At 37.9% G+C, this 15,785-nt stretch overlaps 1 protein-coding gene across 3 annotated transcripts in view; it reads right to left on the bottom strand.

Moving 5' to 3' along the window:
- TPK1 (thiamin pyrophosphokinase 1) overlaps positions 1-15,785 on the bottom strand; it is a 303,110-nt gene that overhangs the window by 172,768 nt on the left and 114,557 nt on the right. For all 3 annotated transcript variants that reach the window (XM_054059844.1, XM_054059842.1, XM_054059843.1), the window contains exon 3: positions 14,393-14,462. In XM_054059844.1, the coding sequence (XP_053915819.1) occupies positions 14,393-14,462 (70 nt within the window). The remainder of the gene's footprint in view (positions 1-14,392; positions 14,463-15,785) is intronic.

The raw sequence follows: 15,785 nt of genomic DNA, 5'->3' as shown, positions 1-15,785 counted from the left end.
AAAAAAATAAAGAAAAATCTACATTTTGATTGACAACATCTCTGTGGCCCTGTGCCAAGGGCCTGTCTAATACACTTGAACATGCTGAAATATTAAGCCTCAGAAGCACAAGAACTAAAAGAGAAATTTTGATGAGCTCTTAACCAGGGTCATGAACATGATTGTATTTCTGCCGGTGCTACTGAAAGAAGTCAAAATTTGCCATGGCTCTTCCAGTGTGAACGTGAAAAAGAAACCACTTTCTGCTCTGAGTAAAAATGAGATCCTGAAGAACAGGGAAGGTACCACGCTATTGATGAAAGCTCTCTTCAGAATGTCAGGAATGCTATTAGAGTTCTTGAAACTACTCCTGAAGTGTATTATGATCACATATATGCACGACAAAGGTGACCACTTAATCCTTTCTGTCACAGGCAAGTTGGAGAATCAAAATTACACTCACACGCAAGAGTATTTTTCAATAGAATATGAAATAAAATACTACATTTGCAGATTATTTTGTCTTTGCCCTGTGGTACTGCATTATATACCAAACATTCCTGGCCTCTCATTCATTACTATTTAATTACAACAGAATACCTTTCTTTCAGACTTAATTAACTTCCGAAAGGAATTTGTGACCTTGAAACCCTCCTGCACAATTGCAACGTGCTGTTTGAATATTGCTGTCCCAGGAAACACTTGTTTAATGCTGAGCTCTAATGAAATGCACAGGATTTTAAGAGGAAAATGCAAAATATGAGAACCCTGTATGTGGTCACTTAATGAGCAAAAGCTAGATCATATCAATTAGAATCATAAATTGATACTAGATCAACATTAAAAGATGCCACAAGAGTTTCCCCAGAGGACAGGCTCATTAGAGTAAACATGACTCTCACTATGGGGCAGTGAAGAGGGAGGAAGGAAACAGGGAGGGATTCGCCCGTGTAATTCCTATTTGTTTAAGCCAGATGAAGCTTAAGTGTCCCACCAAGCCCAATGACAGTCTATCACAGTTCCAGCACCTGTCTTTGTCAGAAATTGCTGTTCAGTCTGAAACATTTAGATTTTAAAAGGAAATCAGAGAGTAGTAACCTTTTCACAAGATGAGAGACAGAACCACAGCCCATGCAGTTGCTTTCATTGCTTTGCTGCAAAGCTTCAGATGATGGATCAATGTCGGCCCCTTGGTGCCAATCAGAGTGGATGCTTGCAGAGTGGGCACAGGTTCACTAACTCACTTGCTAGCAATGTTAACTCTTCAAAACAGATTCTTCATCATCCTGAGAATTCCCTCTGAGAGCTAATGCCCCTATCAATCTATGTATGCACCTCACGCAACTCTTTCCTGCAGAATGTCCCCCAAAATCACATTTCTGCAGTCTTCTTTTTTCCTATAATTAAAAACAACAGAAGGAAGAGATATTGACACCCACCTCTGTCACTTTGTTAATTAAAAGTATTTGTTGTCAAACCTTGCAGATGATCTTCTAACAAAAAAATTGGCACTGAAGCGTTTACTGATTCTTTCTTTTTCAGTTGTATTTTTGGGACAGTCTGTCATTCTCTTACTGCTCAAAATACCTTAATGCACACAATTCCAATCTGATCTGTCACCAGCATTTAACACGCCTGCTGCAGCTTATAAAATTAGAAAACATCAATCCTCCCACAGATACTGCTGGAACTTGCAGAGGCAAACCACATTTTTGTCTTTACTACTATAGAGACTTTCTTTCTTTCTTTCTTGTGACAGAATAACGGTTGCTGCACTGGAGTTATTAGCCTGTTTTATTCCAGAAACTTTCCTCTTTTCAGCTTTAGTACCAAACCCATTTTCATACCTTTCCTTATACACTGTTCTTCTCTCTCCCTTCCAATTCTTGCCTTTTTAAGATTATGCATGTGCCAACCGTCACCTAATCTGTTTAGCTCTCCTAAACACTGAGGCAAAAGCTCTTCTAACAAAGAAAGAGATATTCAGAGTTCTGTTGCATCAGTGTGTAAAGACCATACCATTTCAAGCCCTTGCAGAGTGACTTCACTTCTGCACAGAGGCAATGACAACCACAGGCACTCCTCCCAGCGCCCTGGCCCACAGCTGGATGACCAGCACTCTGAACAATGTCATCGGGTTTGTAACGCACACCAACTGAAAAAAGTAAAAAAAAAAAAAAATAAAAAAAAAATAAAAACCTACTACTCACTTGTGCTTAAAAAGTTAAAAGAAATAATAATTAAAAAAAAAAGCTACTACTCACTCACGCTTAAAAAAAGAAAAAGCCAACCTAAAAATTCTACTGCACTCATACTTAATATTTTATCCACTGACATTGCTACCCACTGTGTCATTGTTTCATACATCAGGCACTCTAAAAAAACATACCTTTCCTAACCCACTGATCCTTATCAATCTTCTTTACTGGCATCCCAATAGCTCTCTCCACTGAAATGGGATAATCTAGTCTAAAGCCACAAATACCAAATACTGTCCTCAGATAGTCACCCTTCTTTATCCATAGTTCTTATAATGACTAAATGAAGGGGAACATATGATTATGATTATTATTATATGATTATTTACTACTTCTACTCTTCTTCACATTCCAGACACCTTTTACACAGAGATTGAAATACTTAAAGACTCGCTGAAGGAAATACAGAACAAACTGCATGCACATGTGTAATCCGTCTCATACAGAACACCTTATCAACACATTCCCACCAGACACATCATGCGGATACCCTAAATAGGCCGTTAAGCTTAATTTCCAAAGAAAGAAGAAACTTATCCCATCTGAAGTTTCTTAACAACCAAGGAAAGTGTTGTGACAGTTTGAGAATCAAGCAGCTTGTGTAGGCGGGATATCCCTCAAGAGTTACTTGTCCAAGAACAATTTATTGCTAGAGGATGAATTTCATTCCTGGTGTTATCACTTCCAAAGACTATTCTACATATTTTGATCACTGTGTGGGCACCACAAAGTAATTCCAATAAGCAGTAACAATTTCCAACTATTGCCAATGCTGGGTTCAAATCTGAAATCAGAATAAAATATGCTCAAATGCTATTTACACAGCTAGAAGTTTTCAGTTTTGTTTTAGTTTTTAAAAGCTCACTGAACAAAAAAGGGATTATGTCCCATTCTCTGGAGAACCTCGTTACTGACAAAGTAGCAGCAAGAGTCTCATTCTTGCTTCATCCATTTCACAGGCTGTTGAAACAGCCAGTACCAGGTTGCTGAAAACAGTCTGTAATGGCAGTTTCCCTGCTTGCAACCACCGTGGAAAAGTGATGTATTACATAAAGCATTAATTACATTGAAAGAATTCAAGGTAGTATATGGAGAGTGTGCAACTGCTTAGATATCCAGAGCTTAATCTTTTCCCAATTAAGTCAATACAAGCCTCAAATCTGTAGAAAAGTTGATCTGGGTCCCTATTTGTCAAGTACAGGCCTTACCTATTCCCGTGTTGTGGCATTAAAGAAGAAAAACTAAACATTAAAAAAAAAACCGAACCCCAAAACACCACCTGTGTTAAAAGCTCTGCTGAAGTTGCATGGAATCTTTGTTTCCCCACATTCACCAACTGCATTTCAAAATCCCAAACAAATCCAAAACCTCATTTCTAACAGAATCTGCATGCAGTGTGCCCACAGAGGTAGTCATTGGTCAGCTTTAGTTTGTTGCTCTCTGTCTAGGATAAAACATAAATTTCAACCACGGTGAGCTGTATTCATTCTCAAGGATTATTTGTTTGACCTCTATTTTGTAGTCAACTTAGTTCAACATTCATTGCTACTCCGAGGAACAAATCAAGACATCAGTCCAAATCCAATAAAAGCTGTGACTTTTTACCTGAATGCATCCCTTCCTTAGTTCATTTCAGTACTTTCTTTACACAGTACGCACATATATAGGTATTTTAGCTAAAAAGAACTACTGCAGGACAGATGTATATTTATTCTGAATGTGTTCATGACCAGACTCTCTCACACCAGACACCCATTTTGCTGGTATTCTGAAATTGTCTACTGCTTTCTTCTCTCATCTCACTGAAGTTCACTCTTCTAGGTGTATCTTTGCAGTGCGAATGTGTTTTTGAGGTGCTTATACGTACACAAGTGCTTTCAAAAAGATAAGTGAAATGGAAAATATTTGCAAATAGAGGCATTGCCTACAGCATACAGAACAAGTTCACTCCGGTATCAGAAACCATCCTACCAACTTAGGTGTGTTTCTGCCCAAACACTCTCAATTTCTTGCACTAATGAGCCAGAGCTGAATGATGTGCTGATACTGGTCCAGAGTTCTGCACAAACACCAAAACCGGCTTGTAGGAAGACTTTAGATTTGCTTGTATGGAATGTCCCACACAGGCAGAGAAGCATCCTAAGTCAGCTCCAGTGGACCTCCATGCATCCTCATTTATTTTAAGATATCCTGTAACCTGGGATCCAATCTACCTTATCAGTTTCACATCCTGCCACATGATCTGATATCATTCTGCTCAATTATTTGGGATCAGTAGCCAAGATAGTTCTGTACCATCTATGCCATTTCAAACCGCCTTTTGACGATCTTTTAACATCACTGCTCCCTGTATTTTCACTTGTTATATAAAAGGATCTTTTTTCCCTTGCTCAAAACTCAGAATTCTCTACAACTGACATTCAATATGTTTCCCAGGTACATTGTCTAAAACTTCTTAAAAATAAAGTCTACATGCAAAGCAGAGACAGCAAATTATCTCTTTTTAAAAATACAACTTAGTCAAGGCATTACAAGACCTTTTCTCCAACATTTTGCAAAAATAAAGTCCAGATTGGCACTTAAATAAGGCAGAGAGTACTTTGCTTGCAGAAGAGTGTGCACACCCAGGAGCATGATTTTTCTATGAACTATGAGTTGAAGGAGATTTTAGTTTCTCTGAACATAAATGTATGTATGAGCTTTTGTATACATATTATCCACATGCTTGATCAAATTATTTCCAGTAGCGGAACAAAACTAGCACTATGATATCTCAGGGCTCTAACTTTTTACTGAGGATTAATCCTTCTGTCTTCAATTAAGGAACATGTAGAGCTGCCAGGCAACCTTACCTAGTCCAACCTATTCTTTGATGCTCAATTCTTCATTCAGACAGCTTTGCAACTGGTTCTGCACTTTTTGCTCCATGACTTGTCCTCGTCAGAAGAGGCACAGAGTACTCATCATTTGACCCTAAAGAGTTAATTTATCGACTATTCTTATTTATCAACTGTAATAGGTAGCATTGGTCATAGTTTGGGAGCACAGCTCCTTGTTCTTGATAGCCTTTTCTGCGAAAACAACTGTGGCACAAAACACTTTAAAATGAAAAGCTGAAAGAGTCCATTTGTAAAACGAAAACACTCCTGGAATATAACTAGACTTAAAAACAAATCTTAGCAGAAGAACTAGAAAAAAAACCAGTTTAATTATAAATGGATTTATATTTTAAGATTTTTCTTCTCGTTATATTCTATAATGCATAAAGTGCCCCATTCACTAGCTACTAGCTTTACTAACACTAAATTTAAACAGACTTGAAGTATATAATCATCTGTTCTCAAAATAAAGGTGCCTGTTTGAATGCAAATTGTTAAAAGTCAGAAGTTCTGGCTTTCATGTATTTATAATAAGAGAGCAGAATCTACTGAAGAAAGAGAATAGGAAAGAAAACCAAGAAATAAACATCCAAAATATGTTTATGCTCCAACAATCACTAATAAGGTTACTGAAAAAGCATTTTAGAGACAGCAAAAACTAATCTGAATAATTTATCTATGGGTGTTATTTGTATTCAGTCCCATTGTGTACTATTCTGTAACATGAATCACCTTCCCTGGAGGTGTTCAAGGGACAGGTGGACGAGGTGCTGAGGGGCATGATTTAGGGAGTGTTAGGAATGGCTGGACTCGATGACCCAGTGGTGCCCTTCCAACCTAGTGATTCTATGATTCTATGAAGTCAGATAGAAGGACTATATCCACTCTCTTCAGGAATTTTCTAGACTAGGAAAAAAAAACCAGTAGCTGAAGAAGTGAACAGGTGCTATGGCACTAATAATCCTTCTGTAAATCTCTGAGGGGCAACAGAGCAGATCAGACAACTTCAAGGTCATTTATTAACATTCATTTTAAAGCACCGTTAGCACATGTATTTCTGCCTTTCCAGATGAACACCGATATTGGCATTCTTAGTCTTAACAGAGCTGCTTTCAAGACTAAGACTGTTCTGGCCAAGTTCAATATAAAGTTAATATTTTAAATTTTATATGACAAGTACTATTGCAGCAAAGACTCAAGCCTAGTTTGAGGTTTGTAAGAACTTTCTAGTTTTGCTTTGTTTCAAGCACAGGAAAACTCCCACCCCTCAGCCCACCCAATCACTTGTAAAAAGTATTTCTCCATAAAAGCAAACATCCTAATTCTTCATTTCTATTGATATTCAGAGATCCAGAAGAAACACAAGCATACATTTCACCCTAACACTACATACAGAGCCAGCTTTCCCTGGATCCTGACAATTACTCCTTAGGCACTACGAACCGAAGCACTATAAAGTGCAGAGCGCTCTCAGGCCAGCTCAGGACTCTTTTCTGAGCTACTTTTTCCAGCAGTGGCTCAATGCACAGATATTTTATCACTACAGAGTTCTAACTTCTAGCATCGGGGTGGCCATAAATGATTTTTACCATGTCATAAAGCCAGAAATCACCCAGACGGTGATGACATTCCTCTACATACAGTACACTAGGGGCACAGATACAGCTATTTAAAGAAGAAGCTGAAGCAATACAAACTCTCTGATTGAGAGACCTGGGATTAACTGAAAGTGTCCCTACATTCTCCTTTCTTCAGCCACTTTTTTTCCTGTTTGCTTTTTTTTGGTTGGGTTTTTTTGTTTGTTTGTTTGTTTGTTTCCAGAATTACTGTTCTGGTCTAATTATGACCCTTTATTTTCCTGGTTAGCTACAGTGCTCTTATTGGGACAGCACAGTTTTATGGGCAGAGCACCTCACCGGCAGCCAAGAGATCTAGTTTCTAAGTCAAAACTGTCCATTTTTTTTTGGTATTTGTGCATCATTCTCCATCACCCCAGACTTTTATCCTGGCCTTCCCATCTACTCCTTAACAAGATTAGGATAATTCCAGAAAAGAGTCTCACACTTAGGTCTGTTGATGTGGCTAAAACAAAAGAGTCCTAATGCTGTCTTTGAATGTGTGAGGTATCTAAAAAAAACCCCAAAACCAAAACCAGAAACCAAAAAAGGAAAATATGTGGATTTATGCCAAACTGTGCTGCTACTGCAAGTGCTAATGGAGCTAAAGTCTGCCTCCACCTAGGACTCTCCACTCCTTATTAAGTTCCTTACTAAATACTGATTTAAGAGGAAATTACACCCAGTTCCTTCATAGGCCTAGATTTTAACAAAGAAGTGACAGAAACTCTGATGAGACCATGTGAACAAGCACATCACTTTAGCCCTTTTTAAGGGCTACTGCCTGCATTTCAAGGGTCACTGAGAATCTGAGATTACTTGATAATTCACAGGATGACTTCAAGCAAACTGAGAACAAAAGAAAGGTCTAGATTCCCAGGTCTCTGTTTTAACCAGTAGACAATACTCTCACCCATATTCTAAATGAAACCTGGTACACCTTCCTCTGCCACTTGTGAGTTCAATTAATTAATTTCAGTAATCATGTTCAGAAGTTCTACCTAACTGTGCTCTATTTTTTTTTTAAAACTCTTTCCTTGTAAAGAATGCATGGTCCTGTACTAAGGCAGAAACTCAATTCCAGTGTCTCCTGAAATAAAAGAAATGAGGCATGCATGTATTCATGCACACACATGTACATAGCGGATGAAAAGCTAGCCATTTCATAGCTTCTGTAAGAGCACAATGACAGTTAAGTCTTTCTAATAGTGGACTAACTTTCAGGAGTCACATCAATGGGCAACACAGTCACATCCTATCATTATTGGATATAAGTATTAATATTATTCTATAATTTCCATCTTGACTATCAACAGCAACCAAATTGCAACATAAAGAGTAACCTAATATCAACTAAACACTGCTAATTTTTGTAAGTCCACCCGATTTTTTTTTTTTAAAAAAGACATGTGATTATCCCACTTGATTTTCAGGTTGAGGGTATGGTAGAAAAGCCCTTATCTGTTTTCTGTTTCGGTTTATGGAATATAGTAGTAACTACTACTAGAAGCACCTCCAAATAAACCTAGCTTTTACAGCTGGTTGCTAGTGCCTCCCTCAAAATGTATCTCCACTTTGTGTGACCTGCAAAATACAGTACTCCTGCTCCTCCTAAAGTTCTCAAGTAAATCCAAGCTATGGTTATGGAACTCCCAGATTTCTCTTTTACAGCATCTGGTGACTAACTGCATAGAAATAAAGCACTACGGTGACTTAGTCAATAGTTTCAGAAGAAAATGTACTCCCAGTCTGGCTTTATACTGCTGTTTAAAATCAAGAAGAACCCAGCAGTAAAGAAAAGCACCAATGATTTTCACCTCTCATCATTTGTGTGAGCATTTGATTCAGAGACCCAATATGCTTGATAAGGCCTAGTGATGTTATTCCCCTATTCAGGAAGTGCCTCCCAGTATAGGAAGCTAATCTTGGTTTAAATTGAGGACTGAATCTATGAGTATCTCTTGATATTTGGCTCCTGATATCTCAATTCATAGTTACTGAAACAAACTTTGAATTATATTTGCAGTGTATTTGAAAATGTAATTGAGTGAAAGTAATTAAATTGAAGATATAAATTGAAGGAAAAAAAACCCAAAACCTAGATGATCTTAATATATCTTGAGAATTTCTCATTGGCACTACCTGAAACAAATATATTACGAAAGTCTAAATGGATTCATCTTTCCAAACACTGAGAGATAAGTTGCTTTGGATTTTTTTTTTTTAATTTGTTGATGTCTGTCTGTTTTCTAAAATAATCTAGGATTTAAAAGTGGGTCTCAAGTCAGGTATTTCCTAGAGGACTGTGGATAAGGACGGGTTTTCTGAACACTCCTGCAGAATTTATTAGGATAAACTCAAAATCCTGAATTTGATCTTTAAACACTGCTACAGTTTTTAGGTCAGGCAAAAAGGTCTGACGTAAAAGATTTCCTAAAGCCATTTGACAAATAAAGCACTGCCTCAGCTTCTAACTTCCTTGGCTTCCAGATCGTAATCCCTCAATTCCATGAACTCTTCAGCACCAGCGGCAATGGGAAAGCCATTTCAAACAGCCTTGACCTAACAGTTTCAGAGGCCATTTTTCTAAAAAAAAATTACTGAAACATATCTTTATATCAACATTAATAAAGCAAAAACTTCACATTTATAACTAGCTCACATCTCCTCAAAACTACATTGAATAGATTTTAAAAACAAGAAAACACCATTGCACTCTCCTAGACTAACTCTATACTCAGAAAATCTCATTCAGTGTTTTCTGCATCAGTGCCCTACATTTTGCCTGCATATAAGATAGCTTAAAAACAATATCCAGTTTAATCTGAAGAGTTCAAGCAAAGAATTCCTCTCAACCCTACATTAAGCTACATCAATGGCTAATTACCTTCATAAGTACCCTATTTCTAAATCCAATATGGAACACAGTGAAGTATATATGAATGTCTCACTCTATAATCCTATTAAGGACCCACTTTTCCATGAGCGGAAGGTTATTCAGAGAACAAGACAAAAGATCTCATTTCACATATTGGTGTTGCTAGCTGTTGCCCTGCTGCTTCTTTTTTATGACATTGACAATGGAGACTGGTTTCTAAAATAAGGCAAATTCAGTGTGATTATAGCCAATTGAACTAGCCAGCTAAAGGAAGACAGTGTGGCTGGTGAATTAGCACTACTAACGCTCACTGATTGCCTAAACACATACATGAAGCCATCAAACTACACAGACTACGAGTTATCATTCCACCTTTCATACAAGCAAATATGCAATTATTTTTCCTCATGGAAGGTATGCTAGCTTAGTCTTCCTGTTCAAAGATTAAGTCTATTGCTTTCTTTTCAAACTTTTCATGTAAAAGAAAGACCTAGAGAATGGATGCAGCGTGGGGAAAATCCCGATGAGTTAGTGATCTGTGTGCAGTTGCACAGCTACAATCTTGTTGGGATTGAGTATTAGAATGAGGAGATGCAGACTGTATAGGAAGGACAGCATGGGAAGATGAAGAGGAGCTGTTCTTTATGTAAGAGAGTAGCTACAGTGCCTGGAGCTCTGCCTACAGATGGATGAAGCTGGGCAAGGTAAAGCCCAAATGGATACGAACCTGGATAGGGATGTCAAAGACGATTTGAAGGGCTTCTATTAGTACACTGGGGACGAATGAAAGACTAGAAAAAATCTGAGTCCATTGCTTGACAACACAGGAGACCTGTTTACATAGGACACGGAAAAGGCCGAGGTACTGAATGCCTTCTTTGCCTCAGTCTTTACTATCAAGATCAGCCTCCACGAATCCTAGGCATCAGAAACCAGGGGGAAGGACTGGAGCAAGAAAGATGTACCATTGGTGGAAGAGGATCAGGTCAGGCAATACTTGAGCAATGTAGATATACTATATATATCTACATATATACACATACATATCCACATGCCCAGATAGGATACACACGAGTGCTGAAGGTGCTGGTTGATGTCATTGCAAGGCCACTACTACACTAAACTTCAATCAATCATGGTGATTGGCAGAAGTGCCCAAAGACTGGAGGAAAGCAAATGCCACTCCTGTCTTCAAGAAGGAAGACTCAGCTTCATCTCAATGCCTGGGAAGGTGATGGAGCAGCTAATCCTGGAAACCATTTCCAGGCATGTGAAGAATAAGGAACTCCTGAGGAGTACTCAGCATTGAAAAGTTCATGGTATTTCTAAATTTATTCATTGATACGAGTACAAAACTCAGTAAGTGTAAGCTGTACAATTAAGATTTCTATTTTCCACTCCAGCTTTTCAACACAAAGCCTAGGACATAGAAGAGTTTGTTATAGCCAAGTTAAAGAAGTAACATCACCTTGTACAACTAACATCTTTGTTTCATTCGGACTACATGGCTTATTTAAAACCTTGGGGAAGGAGAGTGGTGTCCAAGACAAACTGTATGTAGCAATCTGTGTTCCTTGTAAGTTGTTTCTAAATTTTTTTTTTTTTTTTTTTTTGAGATCTGTGCTTGAAATGTAGCACCTACCTCAACTGGAAATGTTTAAAAAGTTTGTTCCTAATGTTCAAACACACATGTGGAGTTTCTTGGAGTTGCCTCCCTGCATGCCCAGTTCAGAGAATAATTACACAGTAGCAACTGAATTTTGCGCATTGCCTAAATTCACCTCATGTGTGTTTTATATGCAGAAAATGCTACATTAAAATACCCACCATTTTTCAGTTTCACTGCTACTCTTATACTTTATGCCGTTCACAGAAAGAAACTGGATGTGTAGCAGAATTGATGTTATTATTGATTGTAGGCAACCCATGTCATGTCATACAGTAAGTCTGATATACTGAAATACTAAACAGAATCACAGAAAGACAGTATTTTTATGATAGGATCATCTTTCCTCTTATACAGCCACTGCTCCCCTCCTTGACCTGATGCTCTTAATAGTGCAAAACCTGAGTACACAATGGATTTGACATCTCTCTGGAAAATAGCATCTGAGACACAAGTACTAATGATTGTTTTTACAGGTGCCAGTACAATGATAGTTTTCGATGCATCTTCACCTTCATACATCCCAAAGACAGTGACACACAGGTTAATCAATGCCTTAAGATTTAATCAGAAAGTGTTGAGAAAGAAGTTGCTATAGTGCGATACAGATAAGCGACAACCTAACTCTGAAGTGGATAACAGTGCTTCATAGTTATTCAGGATATATTCAAGCACAACAGGACAGGCAAGGCAGACAGAATAAGGCACAGCAAAAAACCCGTAAAGATCAGTAATTCACATTTAAGTCTGATTACCTGGAAATGTTTAGCAATCAAGAATGGTTTAGCAGTAATCTTTATTTCCAAGTGGCAGCTGATGCTAATGAAGAACTGGTCTAAGGAAAATAACCTTTCTGGACTGTAGAGCTGGAGAGAGAAAAGTAACAGCACAGAGTCCACCCCTTCGTCCTGCCTTTGCTCTGTCCCCAACACTGACAGCTCCCAAGGACAGGCCTCTCGAGAGAAAAATTATCTTGCCCTTTGGGTTGCTCTTCCTGCTGTCCCTGCTCTTCACCTTAAGAAAGAGGGAAAGAAGTATGGAACTCTAGCCCTTATTTTTCTAAGATTTGGAAACTGACTCTTCAAAATAGAAACAATTAGTTCACTTATCTCTGAAGGAAGACACCCCTATTACAGTCCCATATTGCAAGCGGTCCTTTTCCCAGAATGTTATATTTATTCCCATTCTAAAAGACTCTTCACACTGTCACAGTAGTGGAAAGACTTTGGTGTCACTGGCAATCAAGCCCCAAATATCCATCAAGTTCTTCATTTATATCTCTTGGGTATAATAATCTCTCTATAATTAAAGGACTATAGTTTTTAGGTTTTGATACAACACAATTAGCAATCAGGTCTTTGAATAAAGTGAAATTATAAACCAAAGGTTAAGACAGCATTAAAAAAATTATTAGCATGTCAGTAAAGTCTGAGCAGACAGCTCTTCAATAACACTGGACAGGGAATTCAAGAGAAAATACTTCAGAGAAGTAAATGAATATTATTTCCAGCACAATGATTTCTTTAATGACAAAAATGAAAATTATGCAAGTCCTTTTTTCTTGTTTCAAAAGAAGCACTTTGAAGGTACAATATACCTACCCAAAGCAATTAAGATGAGAAGAAAAATAGAGAAAAAGAATACTCCAAGGGCCAAGTATGCAAGACTGAAAGAAGTATGCAGTCAAGGTATAATAATCCATTTTCTGCTGAATTATATTTGTTTAATATGAACATAAATGTGTGTTGAAGAGATGAATGGATTACAGGAGAAGGTAAAATGAAAGCTCTAAAGGTTGTTCTTTGGAAAACATCATCATTATCATAGAGAACTGTTTGCTGCAAGTTAAACAGATTCCTGTTTGATTTCAAGATTAAGTTGTGCATGACTCTGTGAGTCACTACTAGAAGAAGAGAAATAGAATATTCTTCTTCTGAATAGAAGATTTCAGAAGGAATATTCCTACAACACTTAGCAGTTCTTGACAGACTCCAGTCTTGGTTTTAGCAGCTGTAGATCTCAGCCATCAAATGTCTTAGATGTGACAAAGCCAAAAAAACCAAAAATTACGTTAACTTTTACTTTAAGAGTATAGCGTTCCACTCCAGCTCTGGTCTTTACTTTGAAGGACAGCGGGAAACGAAGTTGCCTCTGGTCTCTGCCATATACTTGCTATGAGATGAACCACAAAATATGTGTCAGATCCTTCTGTATGAACAAAATTGTTCTTAATTTTGTAAGTTCTACTAAATGAGACTGTCTCATTTGCTTGCCTGAAGAGTCAGCTTTATTAATTTATTTACTTTGATTAAACTATTCATTTATGAATTCTTGTTCAAACCAACTGAAAATCCTTAAGTCAAGCACAAAGGATCCTTAGTAACCTCAGATTACGTAGCATTCCATGGTCCCACTACAAAAATGAGAAGCCACTTGAATGCAGAATTTTGCATCGATACCACAGCTCAATGCTTCTGCAGCAGAAATCTGGGATATCTTACCATTTTAAATGCCATTACAGAAAAAAGAACATGTTCTCCTTTCAGCCATTTTTCCCCAGCTAGCATACACATTTATGTTCATCTCTGTACTTGCCTTTGGTCAGATATGATGCTTTGATGCTAATTTTGAAACAAATCAGAAAGAAAAGTAGACTTCCTATTTTATTACCTATCTTACTCCAAAAAGCAAAAACATTTCCTTTAAGGCCTTGCAAGGAGGAGGAAGAGGATATACTTTGCTTCAGCTCTTGGTAAGAGGCATCAGATGCTTCCCTACTTAACCCTTGCTGGGGGCACAGCAAGTTTTTTAGAGGTTGCATCAAGTGCCTAATTCTGATGGATGTGTAAAATAAGACATACTGAGAGCAAAGCTTTCAAGAGGAAAAAATACCAGTAAGCTTAAGGAAAAAAAGGCATTTTAGGCTGAGTGTGTTTTTAAAACTTGTAGCTGGGAATGTAAATTGAAGATAAAGTGGAGAAAATATTGTACTACTTGCCACATTCATTAAAGTGCTGCGCACAGAGCAGGCATCTACTTCAGTAATGAACAGATCCTATTCCTCCACATTTTACTTTCACTGAGAAGAGATGAGTTCAAGTTTATAGTTACCATACCTGTCTTGGTTTCCTTCTGTGATGTGATAGAGACGATTGGCACCTCCATCAGCACAAGCTCTCAGTGCAGCTGCAAGTGAAGAAACAGAGCATCGATGTATTTGTACTGTAAACAAAATCCCACAAACAGTAACTCCATTACAGATACTTCTATGTAAACTCAGTATTCATTGCAGAGTAGGGAATAAACTTGAGCTCTCATAAAGCTTTTAGCTTCCTTTACTTGACTAAGTGCCTTATTTCTCTAAATAGATATTTGAACTTGTTTTATCAGACTGGTGTCAATCTTCATCCAACTGTGTCACTGTACTTTACAAATAATTTATATTTCTAACTATCCTAAACTACTGCCAAATCAGCTTAAACTACATGGGGGGGCAAGTGCTCAAAACTTGACAAGGACCCACGCCCCATGTATAGGCATATACATGTTTGAACAAGTCATAACTTGTACCTTAAACCAAACACCTCGTCACTCAGGCAAAAAGGTTCACAATAGTGGCTCTATAATGACCTGCATGAAAACTAGGAGTAAAACGCAAGGCATGACAATACCCATTTTCTCTTTTTTTCCCTTCCTATGACAAAAAAATATAACTCTACAATTCCTATATTGTTCCACAGACTGTTTGAATCATCTGATACAAGGCAGATGGGTTAGGTCTTGGCTTTAAATCTTGAACTATCCTGGTACAAAAGGCACAAACCCACAATAATTTTCAGTGCTTCCACATAACTTAGGGATTGCAAAGGGCATGTGCCACTAATTCTAATTGATTTAAGCAAGTACAGACATGCTGTACTCTTGCGATCCCTTTGTTTATAGAGACCTAAGTCAGAGAAAAGTCTAACACTATTATTACAAAATCAGACAGAAATCAGTATATGTTATTCATAAGCTTCCCTATTAATCATCATTTAACTTCCATTAGATTTTTTAAGTATGATAAGCCATTAAAGACTGAAAATGACCATCTTGTCTTAGCAGTCTTTATCAGTTTTGCTGCGAGATGCACAAGTCAGATAACCGCAGCAGATAAGACAAAAGATGCTGTCACTTCTACGGTAGAGCAGAGTGTTCCTTCCAGGTCTGCAGGCAAAGAGAGACCAAATTGGTAGATGCGGGAGGGCTGAAAGTCAGGCGACAGGGGGAAGAGAGGAAAGGAAAAAGAGGAGAGACAAAGAAAAGAAACAGCCTGCCCAACTTTTGGAAAAAAGCTATAAACAATCAGATCAAGCACTTCCTGCTGCTGAGAATCCAATTTTCAGCTAAAGCCATTTCGCTTTGGTGTTTATTTCTGAGTCAGAACCAACTCTCAGCAGTGATACAAACCTACATTTTCCCTCTTGGCACTCATTAGGTGGGCAATCTGTGTCTCCTCTTAGCTTAGCC

The sequence above is a fragment of the Cuculus canorus genome, chromosome 2 (assembly GCF_017976375.1).
Source record: "Cuculus canorus isolate bCucCan1 chromosome 2, bCucCan1.pri, whole genome shotgun sequence".
Classification (NCBI taxonomy): domain Eukaryota; kingdom Metazoa; phylum Chordata; class Aves; order Cuculiformes; family Cuculidae; genus Cuculus; species Cuculus canorus.
The sequence above is the reverse complement of the archived record's forward strand: the minus strand, read 5'-3'. Positions and strand labels throughout refer to the sequence as shown.